General features: G+C 40.3%; 1 protein-coding gene across 2 annotated transcripts in view; it reads left to right on the forward strand.

The window, feature by feature from the left end:
* Window positions 1-9,904: 9,904 nt before the first annotated feature.
* The window catches only part of IFIH1 (interferon induced with helicase C domain 1), a 51,568-nt gene continuing 41,726 nt past the window's right edge, over window positions 9,905-19,746 (forward strand). The window contains exons 1-2 of one of the 2 annotated variants that reach the window (XM_033231293.1): window positions 9,905-10,724; window positions 17,422-17,590. In XM_033231293.1, coding sequence (XP_033087184.1) covers window positions 10,272-10,724; window positions 17,422-17,590 — 622 coding nt within the window. In that variant the 5' untranslated portion in view covers window positions 9,905-10,271. The remainder of the gene's footprint in view (window positions 10,725-17,421; window positions 17,591-19,746) is intronic. The other variant, XM_033231294.1, reaches the window with a different exon arrangement.

The following is a 19,746-nucleotide window of genomic DNA, read 5'->3' on the forward strand; positions in this document are numbered from 1 at the left end:
TTACAATAATCAGGAGCATTTCATCTTTTATTATGTAGCAATAGTTTCAAAGGGTCTCCCTACAACAACAAACCCCCATGACACAAGTTTACCTATGTAATAAACCTGCACATGTACCCCTGAACTTAAAAGTCAAAAATAATGATAATTATTATTATAATAAAATAAAAATACAAATTTTTGATCACTATCTTTAAAAACATTTGAACATGGACCCCAGTAAATATATGTATATTCATTTAGAAAATCTTTACATGTACAACTATAATAATTTATCATAAAATAAAACAAAAACTAAAAAGTAAGGAATGAGATAAACTAATTAAGATTTTAAAATGTAATTTATATAATTCAGTGCATTGATAATAAAAAACTTGTAGTTGATAATGCTCATATTTTAAAATCTTAGTTTAACCCTTCATGATTTAGCAGTTCAAAAATTTGATTCAATTTATTTCAATATTTCACTAATTAATTCTACAGCCTTCCTACTGTTACTTTAAGACTTTGTCAACTATAATATGGATACAGAAGTGCTGGGAAGGGAAGAATGTGGTCCCTTTAAATGATATGGAAGTGGGGAAGGGAAGTGCTAAGTAGAGGAGGGCATGATCCCTAGCTAGGGCTCCATCCCCATGAACCTAGGTGAGAACAGGCATTTCTTGCCCAAATGTTGCATTCCCAAGACCACCCTGGCCTGCGACACCCCCATCCTGTGCTTATAAAAAAAACCCCAAGACCCTAGCAGGCAGACATAGAAGGAGCTGGACATTGAGAGGAGCACATCAGCAGAAGAATACACAGGCAGCTGAATGTGGAGAGGAACGCACTGACAGGCACCAGAATGCTGTCAGGCCACTGACTAGCAGAAGCAGAATGATGCAGAGTTTGGCTGGGATAGTCAGTGGAGAGCCTAGGCCACTGAGAGTCCCAACTCCAGGGGTAAGCTTTCCTACTCAATCCCTTTCTGATTTCCCCTAAGCTACCTCCACTCAATAAAACCTTGCACTCAATTCTCCAAGCCCAGGTGTGATTCTGATTTTTCCAGTTCACCAAGGCAAGAACCCAGCATACAGAAAGCCCTCTGTCCTTGCAACAAGGTAGAGGATTTAACTGAGCTAGGTAACATAAGCCATCTATAGATGGCAAAACTAAGAGAGTATCCTGTAATACACTCCCACTGGGGCTTCAGGAGCTGTAAATATTCACTGCTAGATACTGCCATGAGGTCGGAGCCCCACAGCCCGCCCGTCTGAATGCTCCCCTAGAGGTTTAAGCAGCAGGGCAACTTTTCCCATCTCAACTGGGGACGCATCCAGGATCTCAGGTGAGTGTGAGTGAATGCGAAACTGTCGGGTTTGCCTTTCTTCCGAAACCCTGCCAGGTCTCTCTCTTTCTTTCCTATGAGTAAGAGGCTCTGTTTTCTTTTCTTTTCTTTTCTTTTTTTTTTTGAGACAGGATCTTGCTCTGTCACCCAGGCTGGAGTGCTCCTCTTGGCTCACTGCAACCTTCCCCTCCCAGGTTCAAGCACTTCTCCTGCCTCAGTCTTCCAAGTAGCTGGGTTTACAGGCACACGCCACTATTCTCGGCTAATTTTTTTTTTTTTTTTTTTTTTAGTAGAGACAGGGTTTCGCCATGTTGGCCAGGCTGATCTCAAACTCCGGACCTCAGGTGATCCACCCACCTTAGCCTCCCAAAGTGCTGGGATTACAGGTGGAGCCACCACACCCGGCAAGCCTCTGTTGTCTTTTTGTCACTTTTTCTCTCTCACACAGTTTGAAATGGCTCTCATCTCTTTCTTTATAATGTTAAGTGTTTTGCTACAGGCTGTGTCAATGTTACTAAGTAAAATGAGTATTTGGCCCAGCCACCAAAGGTGCAAATCAGACCAACTGTTCCTAGAGGTGCCAGGTGTGCCTCTGCCTTGACAGCCACAGGCATGCGTGGCTCAGGGCACCTCTCCTTACCCTTTCCCCTCTCAGCTTGGGTGCCTAGGCATGCCTGCAGCAGGCAAAGACTGAGCCCAACAGCCCCAGGGGTTGGGGGAGGGGCAGGAGAAAACAGGTGATAGCCAGGACCCTACAGGATGCTTCTTGCCTGCCATGCCAACAGAACCTCCCCTTGCCAGGGAATTCAACCTGGTCTGAACAGGGGGAAGGATGGGAAAGTTATAAGGATTAAAAGGGCCCACTTGCACTAAGCAGGGGGTTCTTCTCTCAGCATTCCCCATTTTTTGCCCCTTTTACCATTTTTATCTTTTTTTCCTTTTCCGAGTGAGAGAGCTCCCCATGCCCCCCACAATATTTCTGATAGGGAAGTTAACAGAGGAGCGACCCCTGCTGGCTGATAACTGCAAATTCAGCAGGGCACATAGGAGATACTCTAAACAGATATAAACAGCCTTTAAAATACCTTTTTGGTCCCAAACTCCATTTAAGCTTCAGACTGAGGCCCAAGAAAGAAAAACTGGGCCCGAGGAATCCAAAGCCAGGTGACAGGCACAGTGTAAATGGGCAGAACCAATTCCTGACAACTAAAACCCACCCCACGGAAGGAAGCCACGGATCATGGAATAAACAGGCCCAGGGAACTCAAAAGTTTGCCGACAGCAGGGAGAAAGGGAGGCATAGGTAAGCGCAGTTAATTCCCATTCTCCATGTTTTTCCTGCCTCATGGGTACATACCTCATTGGTACCTATGGCTGGCATCTGCCAAGGTCTCTGGAGCTCAGGGATAAGGGGTGGAGAGTGGAGGGAGGATGCTCGCTTTCTCTCTCCAACACACCCTGAGTTTTTCACTGAAAGAAGGAAGGGAAGCCTGGGTGTGGTGACTCATGCTTGTAATCCCAGCATTTTGGGAGGCCGAGGCAGGCAGATCACCTGAGGTCAGGAGTTTGAGACCAGCCTGGCCAACATGGTGAAACCCCATGTCTACTAAAAATACAAAAAATTAGTTGGGCATGGTGGGGCTTGCCTGTAGACCCAGCTACTTGGGAGGCGGAAGCAGGAGAATTGCTGGAACACAGGAGGTGGAGGCTGCAGTGAACCAAGATCGTGCCATTGCAATCCAGCCTGGGCGATAGAGCAAAGCTCCATCTCAAAAAAAAAAAAAAGAAAAGAAAAGAAAAAAGAAAAAAAAAGGAAGAAAAGAAAAAAAAAAGAAGGGAAATGAGGGATGCCTTTATTCCCTGTCTTTCAGAATGGGCAGCCAGTTCTCTTCACGACCCCCAACTTATACTCCTCTGGAGTGTATCCTAAGCCATTGGGGCTACTTTGACCCTCAGAATCTGGAGGAAAATTGCCTCACAGCCCTCTGCACAAAGCTTTGTGCAAATTATGATTTACAGGAAGGACTGGCTTGGCCTCAGGAAGGGACCATTCATTTAAATACCATCTGGCAATTTGAACTTTTCTGTAGACTTGAGGACAGATAGTCTGAGGCCCCATATGTGCAAACTTTCTATACCTTGCAAGGTAATCCAGACCTTTGCCGACAATGTAGGGTTGCTTCAGCCCTTCTGTTTCCTGTCTCAGGAAGGCTGCAAGGGGCAAGCCCAGCGAATTAAAGATACGAGTCCCAAAGGCACCCACAGCAGAGGAGCCAACTCCCTCAAGCTCTGCTCCTCTGGGTCCACCCCAACCTCCCTATCCAGCTTCAGCCTCTCACTTGCCCCCGTCTAGAAATCCTCACCCTAAACAAACCTCAGTCTTACTCTTGCCTCTCCAATTGATGCCCAGTGAATTTGGGTCCAGTAGGTCCAGGTCCCCTTCTCCCTACAGGACTTAAAGCAAATGAAGGGGGACCTTGGCAAGTTTTCAGATGACCCTGGGAGATATATAGAGGCTTTCCAGAATTTCACCTAAATATTTGAACTCTCCTGGAGAGATGTTATGTTACTTTTGAATCAGACCCTGACAGACACTGAGAAACATGCTGTTCAGCAAGCGCAGAGAGATTCGGGGATAAGCTTTGTATCACATATAGTGTCAGGGAAAGGGGCAAACATTATCCAACTGGAAGAGAAGCAGTACCAATGGATGACCCTAAATGGGATCCCAGTGATGAGATGGGCAACTGGAAGAGGAGACACTTTCAGGTGTGCATAATAGAGTGCTTATGTAGGACAGGAATTTGATGAAAATCCCACTGCCTTCCTGGAGAAGCCTTTATAAAGCACACCTCTCTATCTCCTGATTCAGTCAGGGGGCAACTAATCCTAAAAGATAAATTTATTACTCAGGCAGCTCCTCACATCAGGAGGAACTTGAAGAAACGGGCCCTGGGAGCAGATAGTACATTAGAGGACCTCCTGAAAATGGCCACCTTGGTCTTTTAAAATAGAGACAAGGGGCCGGGCGCGGTGGCTCAAGCCTGTAATCCCAGCACTTTGGGAGGCTGAGACGGGTGGATCACGAGGTCAGGAGATTGAGACCATCCTGGCTAACCCGGTGAAACCCCGTCTCTACTAAAAATACAAAAAAAAACTAGCCAGGCTAGGTGGCAGGTGCCTGTAGTCCCAGCTACTCGGGAGGCTGAAGCAGGAGAATGGCATAAACCCGGGAGGCGGAGCTTGCAGTGAGCTGAGATCCGGCCACTGCACTCCAGCCTGGGCGACAGAGCGAGACTCCGTCTCAAAAAAAATAAAATAAAATAAAATAGAGACAAGGAGGTCCAGGAAAGAGAAAGGAAATACAGGAAAAAAACAGAAGCTTTAGTGGCCACCAGGCAAGCTCACAAACCCCAGAATTCCCCAGGTGCACCTGTTAACTGCTAAGGATACGGCAACTACAGTTATCTCCCTTCTAAAATTTAACTGCTCCCATACAAGGTTTAATTTCTTTCACCAGGCTGAAACAGCTCAGGGTACAATGCTGTTGTTGTTGTTAGTATATTTCATTTCTTATCTCTGTAGTCTTTGGCACTAAATTCTTTCCCTGTGTAATACACATGTTTAACCCATGCATACTTAATCTTATAGAATTTGTCTTTTTTTCTCTCCCATGCCTAGAAGCCATCAAATTCCAAACAGTCAGGCAACTGGAGCCTCAGACGATGGCTCTCCTTTGCTAGGAACCCTTAGATAGACCTCTGGGAGGAGTCTGACTGCCATTTTTACCAAAACAATGCCCCCTGTCAGTAGGAAGCAGCTAAAACTGGTCATCATCCATATTCTAAAGGCAGTTAGTTGTACCTCTTCAGAGGGGATAAATGATACGGAAGTGCTGGAAAGGGAAGAGCATGGTCCCTTTAAATGATACAGAAAGGGGAAAGGGAAGTGCTGGGTAAAGGAGGGTGTGATGGAGAGCTAGGGTTTTACCCTCATGGACCTAGGTGAGGACAAGCATTGCCTGCCAAATATGGCATTTCCCGCCAAATGTGGCATTTCCCAAGACCACCATAGCCTGCCATGCCCCAAACCTGTGTCTATAAAAACCTCCAAGACCCCAGCAGACAGATACAGAGGCAGCTGGACTTGACAGAAGCACATCAGTAGAACACATAGGCGGCTGGACGTCGAGAGGAACACACCAAAAGGCACCAGCACACTGGCAGGCCACTATCTAGCAGAAGTAGAACGTCGCAGAGTTTGGCTGGGGCAGTTGAGGGGAGCCCAGGCTGCTGAGTGGTCTGACTCCAGGGGAAAAGCTTCCCACCCACCCCCTTCTGACTTCCCCTGAGCTACCTCCACTCAATAAAAGCTTGCACTCATTCTCCAAGCCCAGGTGTGATCCAATTCTTCCAGTATACCAAGGCAAGAACCTGGGATACAGAAAACCCTCTGTCCTTGTGACAATGTAGAGGGTCTAATTGAGCTTGTTAAGACAAGCCACCCATAGATGGCAAAACTAAAAGATCACCCTGTAACACATGCCCACTGAGGCTTCGGAAGCTATAAACATCCACCCCTAGACGCTGCCATGGGTCGGAGCCCCACAGCCTGCCCGTCTGCATGCTCCCCTAGAGGTTTGAGTAGTGCGGCACTGAAGAAGCGAGCCACACCCCCATCACACACCCTGACAGGGAGACAAGGGAACTTTTCTCATTTCAATATGAGCAGAGGTGATATAAAAATATTTAACAATTTCTATGGGGTGGATATTAAGCAATTAGAATAGCCACTCCCAACTCAAAATGGACACAGACTGGGACATCTAACCCAAACCTCACTACTAGCTAAATGTCAACCATGATTGCAAGATAAAGACAACGGTAGTCTAGTTACATTTGACTGTAGTTTGCTCTTAAGCATTTATTTTAAAATAAAACAATTACAATCTAGCCTTTGAGGTAAAAGTACTGTTTTAACAAAAACATTTGCAGTTAACTGTTTTTGAAAAGACTTTAAGCTATGAAAGGAGTACTTGAAAAATGAATGTTCCAAAACTTATCTATTGATATGTGACTTTCATTTTTTGCCAAAACTACTATGTAGAAAACTTTTTATATATAAAAACTTAAAACCAGAATTTTAATTGAATTAGGGAAAGTGATTAGGAAATTATTATCAAGATTAAGTGAACTTAGCCAGAATTTTTTTCTATTTTAGGATTACTATACTATTTTTGAAATAAAAAGCTATGGCAGTATCCTTTTAATAAACTTTCCTGCTAAATCAGCCTATCTGTTTCAGTTAAATGGCTGAAAGTCTTGCTTAAAGTCTCAGTTAAAACTAGCTATTATATAGTGTTAATATGTACATGTATATATATTATATATGTAACTAAATTCTTTCCTTTATATATTGTGCATTCTTTGAAGACTAGCACCGCACCATCTCTTCTTTGTTTTTTATATAAGCATAGTGTGTTGGAATCACATATTGGGCACATAAACATGCCAGACTGGTGCTACTGTAACACACTAGCACCAATTGTTATGACATGGTACCAGAATCTTTCCATTTTACAACTGATGCATTTGAGGTGATTTTTCGAAACACAGCAATTAAGAAATAGTATTGAGATGTGAACCCAGACAGCCTGAACTCAGAGTCTCTGTGCTTAACCATACCCCACACTGCCAGGTTAAGAGAATCTAACACTTCAAATTACACAAAGCAGGCTCATTATTGATACAAATGAGCAAACAAGTAAAGGAACAGAACAATTCCAGGGTTTCTCACTAAACTAAAATTATAGTCATTTTCTTTGAAAAAGACATTAGTGCTATGCATGGTCATTAAATTGTAGTGGCAGCTATTATTGTTACTACTTTTTAAAAACTCAAATGAAAAGTTGCATAACAATGGGAAAATACATAGTTCAGCAGGATCTCCTACCTCAAAAGAGAAAGGAAAAAGAAACTTACATTTGGGAACTGGTGAAGAGGATTAAAATGAAACCACTTAGAAGAAACTTGACAGAGGAAAACAATTAATTACTCAAGTGAAAAACAGAAAATAAACTAAATCATGATGCAAAAAATAGAGATGAAAAAAGGATACATTGTGAGAGACTGTGTCTTGGTTTTTGTTTCCTTAACCTCCTTTCTCCAAAAAGGGTCCTATCAAGACCATGGGAGATTCCTAAAAAAGAAGTCCCTCCCACCCACACCTAATCCTCATTACTCAGACCTCATCCAGCAGAGTGACTCCTACTTGTGAGAAAATATGAATTGCTATTGTTGGGTATTATGTGATGCTCATAGGGTTAGATGAGGATGACTATTAGGGAAATCTACCTGTGAAATTGTAATATACATTATTATCTAGATTTACTATGGTCTTCATGGCATTTATCCTCACATAGCACATTGTGTATTTTTTAGCCATTACTTACCATCTATCTTCGCACTCCCATTAGAATGTGAACTCCATAAAAGTAGGAACTTTGTTAATTTTATTAACTGCACCTAGATCAGTGCTGGTCATGTAATAGATACTTAATAAACATATTTTAAATGACTGGATGATATAATGAATGATATAATTTGAATGCCAAATATTTAAATATCTTTGGTTTAAATGTTTGGTGTTTGTGAAAAGGTCAAATACCAAACATTTGATCCTTTCTCTTCCAGAGCAACAATTAAGTGGTATGAAGAAAATAACATTAACTGGTTCCCTGTATTCAATCAGCAACCCCTTCTCATTCCCCCATGTTTGAAACCAAGAAACAGAAGGATAAGTGCCAGGAAAAAGGATGTTTTTTGGTTGGTTAGTTTGTGCTTTAACTTGTTGAATAAAACCCACTGGCAGCTGGAGGATAGGAGTGTGTTTTTGCAATAGCCCTAAAAGATATTTTCATAGACCTAATACTTAAAATTAATAATTTGAGTGCTTTTGTAGAAACATCTAATTGGATTATCCTCTATCTGGGCACAAGGTCAACTCCCAAAATTAAGTGAAAAAGGAGTAGGGTTCTGTGAAGAAACAGAAAAGAACAGTATAAATCACGCCTACCTGCAAGTCCAAAGTTTCATTTACTTCAACTTTCAGTGTATTTGACATTCTGCCAGCCACTGGGGTCAACTCAAATACAACTCCCAGAAGAGATATCATCAAGGTCCCACTACCTGTGAGTAGTGTACTAGTTACTGTGTAAATATATCCCTTCTTCAAGCAGCTTACAATCCTTCAGGGGTAGAAAAAGTCTTGCTACATAAGATAATTAGAGAATAAAATAAGACATCTTACCATAAAGTGCTCATTTGGATATTTTGTATGCCCCTAGTAAACACTCACCAAGACTCTGTACTTCTATTATCCAGTTCAAAACACTATCAGGTTTTCCTGACCTACACAGACTTTATTGAATGTACTGTGCTAACAGATTATTTTTCCTAAATATGTCTCTTTGATAACCTAAATGATCTCTCCATCCTTTATATAATTCTAGACCATGAGGTTCTAGTTATGGTGTGTATGTACCTACCACCCACAGTCACATGTGGCTACAGAATGCCTCCTAAATGAGTAGTAACCTTAAGGACTCACATTCATGTGGCTTCTGTACCAAAATGAAGCTGCCATTTTTCAGTGTGAATATGTTTTTTTCTCTCATGACATAGACAAATGTTGATGTTTACTACAAGTTGGTACATTAGTTGCTAATTAAGTTCCTAGCAGATCCAGCCAAAACTTGCTGTATTGAATCCAAGAAAAGAATGGCAGCTATATCAAAAATAAGTTGTTGGGGGATTTTTTTGTTTTGTTTTATTAAAGGAAAGTTGTATATTAAAGAATATAGGGAACTTACAAGCTGGAATCTAGGAAGCCTTCAGTCTTGACTTCCGTATAAGCTGAGTTGGTGGTTCAAGTCCATCCACATCTGTTACCAGGTTCTGGTCAAAGCTGCATAAATACCACCAATCTAAATATGAGGCAGTAAAGTTAACTGTTTATTGTTACTGACTTTTTCGTACCCACCTGCAAATTCCCAGGGAAACAAGTTAGTGTTTGGGAACCCATGGGAGGTCAGGTTTATTTTAGGGAGGGCACAGAGGTGACTTCCTCCTGGCTTCTCCGCATCTCTGCAAAGATGTCTTCTGAGCTTCATCTCTCACCTGTCCCTCGCAGTCTCACCAACCTCAGCCAGGCCTACCTTGCTGCATTCACCAGCCGAGGGTAATCCCCTGTTCATGGCCGGGTCTGCGGCAGTTTCTGTTCACTTCCCACTGGAAAGTCCCAAATCACAGGCTTTTGTGCACTGCACATTTTGGCCTACAAAGGACCTGATTGTTAAGGCAGAACCCCGCTGGGAAAACAAAATACCCGCAGGAGGAGCTTTGCTAGAGCTTTGGTCTTGGTGCCAGAGAGAATTCGCTTTCCTTTTCTGTTTCCCGCGGTGTCCTTGACCAAAAGCCTCCCGTCTTCACCCGCCCCGACCAAAAGGTGGCGCCTCCCTAAGGAAACTCCCTCCCCTCTAGGCCGATTACGTTTGCAAAGTCCTGAGAAGAGAATCGAAACAGAAACCAAAGTCTGGGAAACTCTATAAGAACTGCCTGACAGAAAGCTGGACTCGAAGCTCCTACCCGTCTGTGCAGCCGGATCGTGCCGGTCCGGGACCCGGGGTGCACACTGCAGAGACCAAAGTGCCGCGCCCGCGGCCCCGCAGGCCTCCCCGCTGCCCACCTGCCCACCTGCCCAGGTGCGACCGCAGCCCCGCGCGCCGGCCGAGGGCTCTGCGGGCAACCTTGTCGTTGTCAGGCACAGAGAGGTAGACCCTGCTCCTCCAAGTGGGCAGCGGACAGCGGCACTCACATCTCACCTGTCCCGCAAAGAACAGCACCATCTGCTTGGGAGAACCCTCTCCCTTCTCTGAGAAAGAAAGATGTCGAATGGGTATTCCACAGATGAGAATTTCCGCTATCTCATCTCGTGCTTCAGGCCTAGGGTGAAAATGTACATCCAGGTGGAGCCTGTGCTGGACTACCTGACCTTTCTGCCTGCAGAGGTGAAGGAGCAGATTCAGAGGACGGTCGCCACCTCCGGGAACATGCAGGCAGTTGAACTGCTCCTGAGCACCTTGGAGAAGGGAGTCTGGCACCTTGGTTGGACTCGGGAATTCGTGGAGGCCCTCCGAAGAGCGGGCAGCCCTCTGGCCGCCCGCTACATGAACCCTGAGCTCACTGACTTGCCCTCTCCATCGTTTGAGAACACTCATGATGAATGTCTCCAACTGCTGAACCTCCTTCAGCCCACTCTGGTGGACAAGCTTCTAGTTAGAGACGTCTTGGATAAGTGCATGGAGGAGGAACTGTTGACAGTTGAAGACAGAAACCGGGTAGGTGTCTGTTCAGATGGAGCTAGCCTTTTAGGCAGATTTTGCAAAGCAGGTTTCCTTGTGCGTTTGCCCCTTTCCAAATGTGCTTGACATCTTTGGGCAAATCTAGTTTCTTCCTTTGAGAAGACAACATCTAGGCACTTTAAGACAATTTCGAAAATTTAAACACAAAATAACTACTTTTCTAATCTTTTCACTGAACTAAAAAGGAGTTAACTTTAGAATCGTAATGTATATTAACAGGTAACATGTATTGAACATTTACTATATGCACTTGGTATCATTTTCAAAATGTATTACTACAGTTCATGTTCCGAGTAACCCACTGAGGCTCCTAATGTTATTAACTCCATTTTACAGATGAGAAACCTGAGACAGGTTGAATAATTTGCCCAAAGTGTTGAATGTTTTTCTTATTTAATGTAGCTCCATGGAGCAGGGGTCAGCAAACTATGGCCCACAGGCTAAATCCAGCCTGCTACTGTTTTTTTCAGGCCCACAGGCTAAGGAAGGTCTTTAGATTTTTCAATTTTTAATTTTCAGTGTTCATAAAGTTTTATTGGAACACAGTCATGCTCGTTTGTTTACATATTGTTTGTGGCTGCCTTTCTACTCCAAAGGCAATTGGATGGAGACTGTGTGCCCTTAAAGCTGAAAATATGTATTACCTGGCATTTTAGAGAAAAAGTTTTCCAATCTTTGCCCCACATTACACATTGTGCCATTTGTTCTTAGCCCAAATGGGTAAATTGCAATCTCTCACACACACATACACACACACACATACACACACACACCCTTTTCTCTTTCTTTAATCAAAGTTTCTACATTTTCTGAGAATCAAAATTTAGAAACAATTCATTGAAAGAATGTGTTGCTAATTTCAGTTTTTCATATTAGTGAAGAAACTGGATTTTTCTTAAGGTGGCATTTTGACAGGGCGAATTTTACTGATGACTTTACATTGAATGTGATATGAATTGTTTTTTGATAAGTGAAGATATACTGTGACGTGTATAAATGCTGACCTGTTTGAATCTGACTTACTCAGGCTCGCAAGTCAAAAGTCTTGTTTTGGAAGACATGTAGATGAATAAAGCCATGGCTAAAAGTCAAAGGCTTTGTCTACACCACTGTATGATTTTCACATTTTTTTCCTCTCTTTTTGGTTCATCCATTGTTTGTATATTCATTACACACTTCTGGGCATTTGATTGATTGGCTATAGCCTATGATGTAATTTAGTCTTTAGTGAATAAAGTTAGTGATCTTTTGTAGACTTGACAGACACAGGGCCTGTCCAAAGACCCAAACATGCATCTAATTTTGATGGCCAGTTTTCCCAACAAGTAAATTACTTTGCACTGTTGTCTGTAATGTTTATGTCGTTTTGTATATTGAGAACAAGCTAGAACGCATTATAGTAGTCCAGCTGGATATGACAAATGTGTACATCACTGTGGCAGAATCTTAATTTGGAAGAAAGTATGCAGCCTTCAAGCCAGCTGGAGATGGAAGATGGCATTTCCAGCCACAGTAGCTGTTAGAAGTCCAGAAGCAACAGAGTCCAGTAACACCACAAAGCTGTTTATGTTTGGTGGGTATGATGTCCCGATTGCCAGCGAAACAGCACTTCTCCCTATTTACTCTAAATACTTCTGCCTATCAGCATCACTTTTGTCTTGCCTGGATTGAATTTCCGCCAGCTAGATTTTATCCAAGTTCTTGATTCTGGCAAGCTTGGAGGCAGCTAGCAGTAATGCAAAGGATTTGACACAAAGAAGATATAGAGTAAAGGGACTTTCGTGTACTAGTAGCAGTTAAGGCCAATGTAACCCAAATTCTCCCTCTGATTCACATTTCAAAGGAGGCCCCGAAAGACTAAGCAGCTATACATTTGAGGCTCTCTAGGAAGCAATAGTATCTCTGTGAGAGTCTGGAATAATTTTTGTGTGCATCATTTTACATGTATTATCAGTTCCAAAAATAAGCTATGGTGGACAATGAGAAGGAAGCATTATGTTTGGAAGAATAATCTATATTGAGGTGGTGGTCATTGATGAATGTTTACCTTACAGCATCAAAGTGTGATAAGACTGTAGAAGGGGAACACATGGATCTGAGGTCTATCTTGGCTTCTTACTATATGTGTTACTTTGGGCCAAATTATTTAGGTTCCCTCATGCTACATTTACCCATGAAAATGGACATCATAAAATTTCTCACAGTATTTCAGTCAACATCAAATCAGAAATAGTGTTTATGAAAAAGCTTATAAATCAGAGCTATTTGATATGATAATGGTGTTGACTTTTATCACTATTCATCTGATTACATTTTCTTGTAAATTTAAGTTTGAGAGATTTAGGTAAATTCCCCATGTTGCAATTGAGATATACTTCTTAAAGTCCGTAGATTATACTGATTTGAAAAAGAAATTACCTCTTTCATCCCAGAACCTAACCAGGATTAGGTATAGGGTTGGTGTTTAATAAGCATTGATTACTTGATTGATAGACTGATTGAATTTATTTCTGAAAGTGTCTGGAATAAGTGTTGAAAACACATGATGTATTGAATTGTGTTGCCAGGCATTAGAGAATGGATGAATGATGAAAATAAGATTTCCAAATTTGCTTTCTTGATGGTTTAAAATAAGTAATCAAGACTTCCATAAAATGGTCTGGTATTTTCATTCTTTTTCTGTTTTACCATAGACATTTTCTACTTGATCTATTATTTTGATTTAGGATTCCCACCCCATTTCCTAGCCCCTGCCCCTTATTCCAGCAGGCCTTCTGAAAATGACTTTAGACATAGGTTTGTGTCCAGCAATTACCCAAAAACTTATTCATTCATTCATTCATTCAGTTTGAATTTATTGAGTGGCATCTTTGTGCCAGATGCCATGCTAGTGGTGAAAAGATAGGAGAAAAACACAGAGACTATTTTGTCCTTTCTTGAAGTTGTGTTGTAGTGTTCATCAGTGTTGATGAAAGAACGTCTACTGTAGGCCGGGCATGGTGGCTCACACCTGTAATCCCAGCACTTTGGGAGGCCAAGGAGGGCGGACCACGAAGTCAGGAGATCCAGACCATCCTGGCTAACACAGTAAAACTCCGTCTCTACTAAAAATACAAAAAAATTAGCCAGGCTTGGTAGTGGGTGCCTGTAGTCCCAGCTACTCGGGAGGCTGAGGCAGGAGAATGGTGTGAACCCGGGAGGCAGAGCTTGCAGTGAGCCAGGATCACACCACTGCACTCCAGCCTGGGTAACAGAGCAAGACTCCGTCAGAAAGAAAGAAAGAAGGAAGGAAGGAAGGAAGGAAGGAAGGAAGGAAGGAAAGAAGGAAGAATGTCTACTGTATACAAGGGACTATTCTAAATACTAGAGATTCAGCAATAAATATATGCCATTTTATCAATCATTATAATAAAGCGATCCTTGTACTGCTTTGCTCCTCTTTTAGGATGCTAAGTTACAACTTGGCATTGTTACAACTTGGCACACCCATCAACTTAGGCAGTCATGAACTCTGGGAACGGAAGTGATCATATAAACATTTCCATAGTGTCTTAATAATCAAGCTGAACAGCTGAAGGGAGGTACATGTTTCATCTCTGGCCAGTTCAGAACACAAAGCATCTGTAGTCCTGGAGACTCCACACACCTTTCTTTTACACAGGAGAACCAAAGATGCCATGACTAGTCCAGTTAAAAACAGTCCAGTTCTCCCAACATCAAGTTGAGTACCCAAGTCAATCTCTCCAAGAATATTGTGTTGTCTGGCAAATTAGGAAGGATAAGAATTTCATTTGAAAAAAAAAAAGTATGAATGAGAAATTAGCTATGTCAATGTGACAATAAATATTCATTGGGTTAAGACATTAACTTTTTGTGGGAAACTAGTTCTTTAAAATTCTTTATTTTTAACATACAGGTTTTGCTTCTTGATTTACTTTTATCTGAGAGTTGAACTCTGCTGGGTTAAAAAACACTGTTATATTTAAATAGCTATCTAAGATTATTATAAAGGGAAGAAAACATTTGCATTAAACTGTACAATTGTGTTGGCAAGCCAGTGCTTTATGGAAATGTCATGGGTTTCTTCACTGATTTCTGTTGGAGAGAAAAAACATATCAAATAATTTAGAATATGAAAACATTGAGTTGTATTATCCCCAAATTAATTTTGTTTTATATTTCATAAATTAGTTAACAATGTATTAATAGACTACATAGTCATGAAAACATCCATCCATTTTTAACTTCATAGAGAAAACTTCGAGTGGAGTGGGGGCATGGGTAACAATCGTTTTATGACTTGTTGCAGTCTCAAATCTAAATATTTGCCTTCCACGAATTTCTGTAATTGTGTTTACATATTGGGATCTAATATCTTTACAATGTTTTAGGAGAACAGATTAAATTTTTAAAATTATATAATTGCTTCAAAGGGAGTTGATGTACTTTCCAGCACCAAAACTGAGAAGATTTCTTAAAAATTCAGCATCTTGATGAGGCTGCTAAAATTGCACAGATATATGTAGTTCACATTCAAATTGTAAGAATATGTTTAGGAAATAATGACATCATGATCCTTACATGCTTGGACTCAATAAAGGCAAAGAAAGCTTGACAAATATGATTCCACAGTAAAAGTTGACTTAATAGATTAGTAGTTGAAGAAACTTTTGTGGATAGAACATGCTTAGGGATTTTTTAATAACAGTATTTGTTATAGTGCCTCTCTGGTTCTTTTTAAGGAAATCCTTCCTGATTGCTTCTTTCAAATATATTTAAAGCTGATTAAAGGATGGGGTAATAAAATATGAGAATGGCTGAGTTAAAAGAAGGCATTGAAACTAGTCTTATTTACATCTATAGCAATTACTTGTTAAATTAGCAGATGATAATAAAGATGTTACAACACCAGGGAAGCCAAAGAATTTCCACTAGGAGACTAAGAGAGTTAGAAAAAAAATGGTAAAAAATGAGCAAAAATCTGCTTAGAAAATGTTGTGATGACATGGACTGAATTCACTTGAAATTTACTGAGTTCAAATAGTTATTTTTAACCACTTCTTGCCAGAAAATGAACTTAAAATTGGAGAAAATTATAAGCTATAATTATAGTTCAAGAAGGCAGGATTCAGCCTCTAAATTCAATTCCCTGGGATCGAATTCTAATTCTGCCACTTACTGGCTTTGTGACCTCAGAGAGATAACTAAACATCTCTGTGCCTCGGATTTCTGATCTGTAAATGAGTTAATATTGGTACCTACTTCTGGGCTGCTGGGTTAATACAAGTCCCCTAGAACAGCATTCTTAACTACTAGATGTTAAGACGGAAATATCCCTTGGGTAGAGACCATGCTGCATGTGCTTGTGCAGGTGAGGTATTTGTAACGATGACTCTTCCCAGTCATCCGTAATAATTCTTACACTGAGCTAGTGCCAGACATTGTTCCAAAAACATTACCAAATTTCTGACATAAAAGGTTATGGAATATATTTATAGAACTAGAAAATACATAAATTTATAGGAAAGAACTAAACAATCCAAATTATACTTGTGGAAGATTGGCAAATGTTGAGAAGGACCTTTGATAATATCAAAGGCAATATTTCTTATCTGGGAGGTTGATAGAATCACATGAGATGCTTTAATTTTTCTTTAATATCTGAGTTCCTAACATAGATAAAATAAATCAGTATCTTTTAGGGGTGTTTCCTAGGCATCAGTATTTTTTAAAGCTCTACGGTTGTTTCTAATGTGCAGCTAAGATATAGAAACTCCAAAATTTCTTTTCAGCTGCCTTGTTTTCCACATATTGTAACCGAAGTCAAGGGAGATGAAGTAAATTGCCAAATGCCACAGAAAGCTAATGATGTCCTGCCTAACTTCTTTCATGTCTAAACATGGCCTGAGTTCATCTTTCCTTCAAATCCTTATGCTGTATTATGACCTAAGGAAATGAGCTGTGACAATGATTACACAAATGATCCACATTTAAAAGGAATTTACTAGATTAACCTAAAAGAGAAAATAAATGAAGGCTAAAGACTCTAATGAATGGATATAAAAATAATTCTGCCCCATATTTCCAAAAAAAGATATAAAAACAAATTTCCCACATTAAATAAACATAAATTTGAGAAAAATTGATTATAGTAATAATCAACTGCGCAAATATTAAATAGGAAAGAATATAAATCTGCAGTAGTAATTACTTATTTCATAATGATAATCATGAAGAAAGAAGAATTAGATAAGAAATGTTTGATTTCCCATTTACAGACTCCATAGATTGAAAAAATATAGCCAGTCCTAGATATACAGAAAGAAATTGGTGAAAACAGACATAACATAGCTACAAACTAAAGATACTTTCTCTTCTACCCTTTATTCGAGAATGGTTGAGGTAAAATTTATTTTCTAGGTGTCAGGTTTGAATAATTCAATAGCGTTAAAAAAATGGTTCATATTTAAAAGGACACTTGGTCCAGAGATTTTTTTTTTCCCTGCCGACTTCAGAATTGCTACAGGTAACATTGCTATTTTCTTCAATGTTTCAATGTAAGCCTTTATTTATACTTATGCTTAATTGCTCAGTTTTTCTAAATGGTATTTCCTGTTTAAGGTTATTCAGAAGACGTTTGATCTTACTTAATTCTAATTTTCTCTTACAACAGATTGCTGCTGCAGAAAACAACGGAAATGAATCAGGTGTAAGAGAACTACTAAAAAGGATTGTGCAGAAAGAAAACTGGTTCTCTCCATTTCTGGATGTTCTTCGTCAAACAGGAAACAATGAACTTGTCCAAGAGTTAACAGGCACTGATTGCTCAGAAAGCAATGCAGGTATTTGTAATTTTACTTAGGAAGATTTTTATTCCGCCTAGTGATTGAGAGTTCAATAAAGCAGACAGACACAATGCTAAACACCAAGATTTTTAGAATCAAAAATTTAAGAGTGGAACGTATGTGATATGTCATCATTGTAAAGGTGATCTATTTTATCACCTTTACAAATGAGGAAATTGATGCCTGGGAAAAAATCAACTGATCAAAGACCATTTTTAGTTCAACCAACACCCTTTCTACTACCTTATTTTAGAAACGATATGACTACCAGAAATTTTTATCAAGATTATTTAACATTGAATATACACAAATACCTTGGAAGAAAGTATTTTAGTGGTTATAAAAAATCTGTTGCATATTCTTCTGAACATTTTATACATTTTTAAGCAATGTATTAAGCATTTGATAAAAGGATTGTTTTGTCAATATATCTCAACATTACCTAATGTGAGATTTTAAAAAGCATTCAACAATAGTAATAACGTAACATTTTATAACTCCTTCTCATACATTATTTGTAAACCTCACTTAAACTGCTATCTTATTTTCTTTTCCTAGTATGCATCCTGTGTTTCCAAAAATATCGTATGAAAGACAAATTGAAAGTTAACTATTCATTAATTATAATCATTGCAGTTTTGTTCTGGTGACCCAAACTAATGAAAACTTTGGTATAAAAAGTGGGGTGCTGCTGTAACAAATACCTAAACATGTGGAAGTGGCTTTGGAACTGGGTAATTGATAGAGACTGTAAGAGTTTTTGGTGAATGGTAGAAATATGGGTGTTAAGGGTGATTCTGGTGAAGTCACAGAAAGAAATGAGAAAAATGTCATTGGAAACTGGAAGAAAGGTGATCCTTTTATAAAATGGCATAAAACTTGATCTCACAAGTGATGGATTTGGATATTTGGCTGAGAAAATTTCTTAGTAAAATGTTTAAGGAGCATCTTGTTTTCTCCTGACTGCTTATAGTAAAATGCAAAATAAGAGAAGTTAATTGAAGGAGCTGTTATGCAAAAAGGAACCAAAATTTAAATATCTGGAAAATCCTCAGCCTATTCATATTGCAAAAAATGAGAAACTGTGTTATAAAGAGAACACCAAGGGTGTGGCTGAACAACCAATTGATAACAAGATCATGGGTGCCACTCATGGACTTAATCAGTCATTTCAGCAGAAGGTAGGAATAGATACATTATACCAGCAAATACATTTCCAGTTTGAACCGAAGGAGACAGAGAAGGCAGGACAGAATGAGAAAAGGATACTGGACTTTCTGGATTCTACAGAACCAGACCATAGAGCTATTTGGCTGTGAATGTGTACTGTTCTTCAAGGAAAGGAAGGAATGCCCCCAAAAGTGATTCAGAAGTCATCAGGGTTGCTACTTCCACCACAGGCCCAGGGGCCAAGGCAGTTTCCTTTTTGGTTTCAAAGGGCAAGCCTGTCTCTCTGGTTTTAGTGAGCTCTGCCTAGTGGGCAGGATGACCCTGCCCAGTGTCTTAGAAGCAGAGCTACCCTCACAGAAAGCTGTGTGGATGGAGCCCTTAAGAGACAGCAGGCTGTCTTGCAGAGCCCTAGAAGTGAACCTGCTATTCCATGGACCCGGAAGGCAGTGCATCAAACCAAACAGAGCTTTTCTCAAGCCTTATAAGTCTTAAGATACGATGGAATTTACCTTAATAAGTTTTGGATTTGCTTGGGACCCGTCACCCTTTCTTTCTTTCCTATATCTCCTTTTTGGAATAGGATGTCCATCCTATGCCTGTCCCACCATTGTATTATGGAAAAGAAACATGTAGCTCATCTGGTTTCACAGGTTCACAGCTGGTGATGAATTTGCCTCATCATGAATCACACCTCCAGTCTCATCCATGTCTGATTTAAACAATGTTTAGGTGAGACTTTGGCTTTAAACTTAGAGTTCATGCTGCAGTGAGCTAAGGCACTTGGGCTGAGGAGAAGAGATGAATGTATTTTGCATGTAGTAAAGATATGAATTTTGGGAAGCCAATGGTAAAATGCTATGGATGGAATTTTGTCCTCCCGGTATTCATATGTTGGAGCCTAATATGACTCTATCTGGAGATAGTGATAGTAGGAGATAATTAAGATTAAATGAGCCAGACCAGGCATGGTGGCTCACACCTGT

Source organism: Trachypithecus francoisi, unplaced genomic scaffold (genome assembly GCF_009764315.1).
Source record: "Trachypithecus francoisi isolate TF-2019V2 unplaced genomic scaffold, Tfra_2.0 Lachesis_group13, whole genome shotgun sequence".
Lineage (NCBI taxonomy): Eukaryota > Metazoa > Chordata > Mammalia > Primates > Cercopithecidae > Trachypithecus > Trachypithecus francoisi.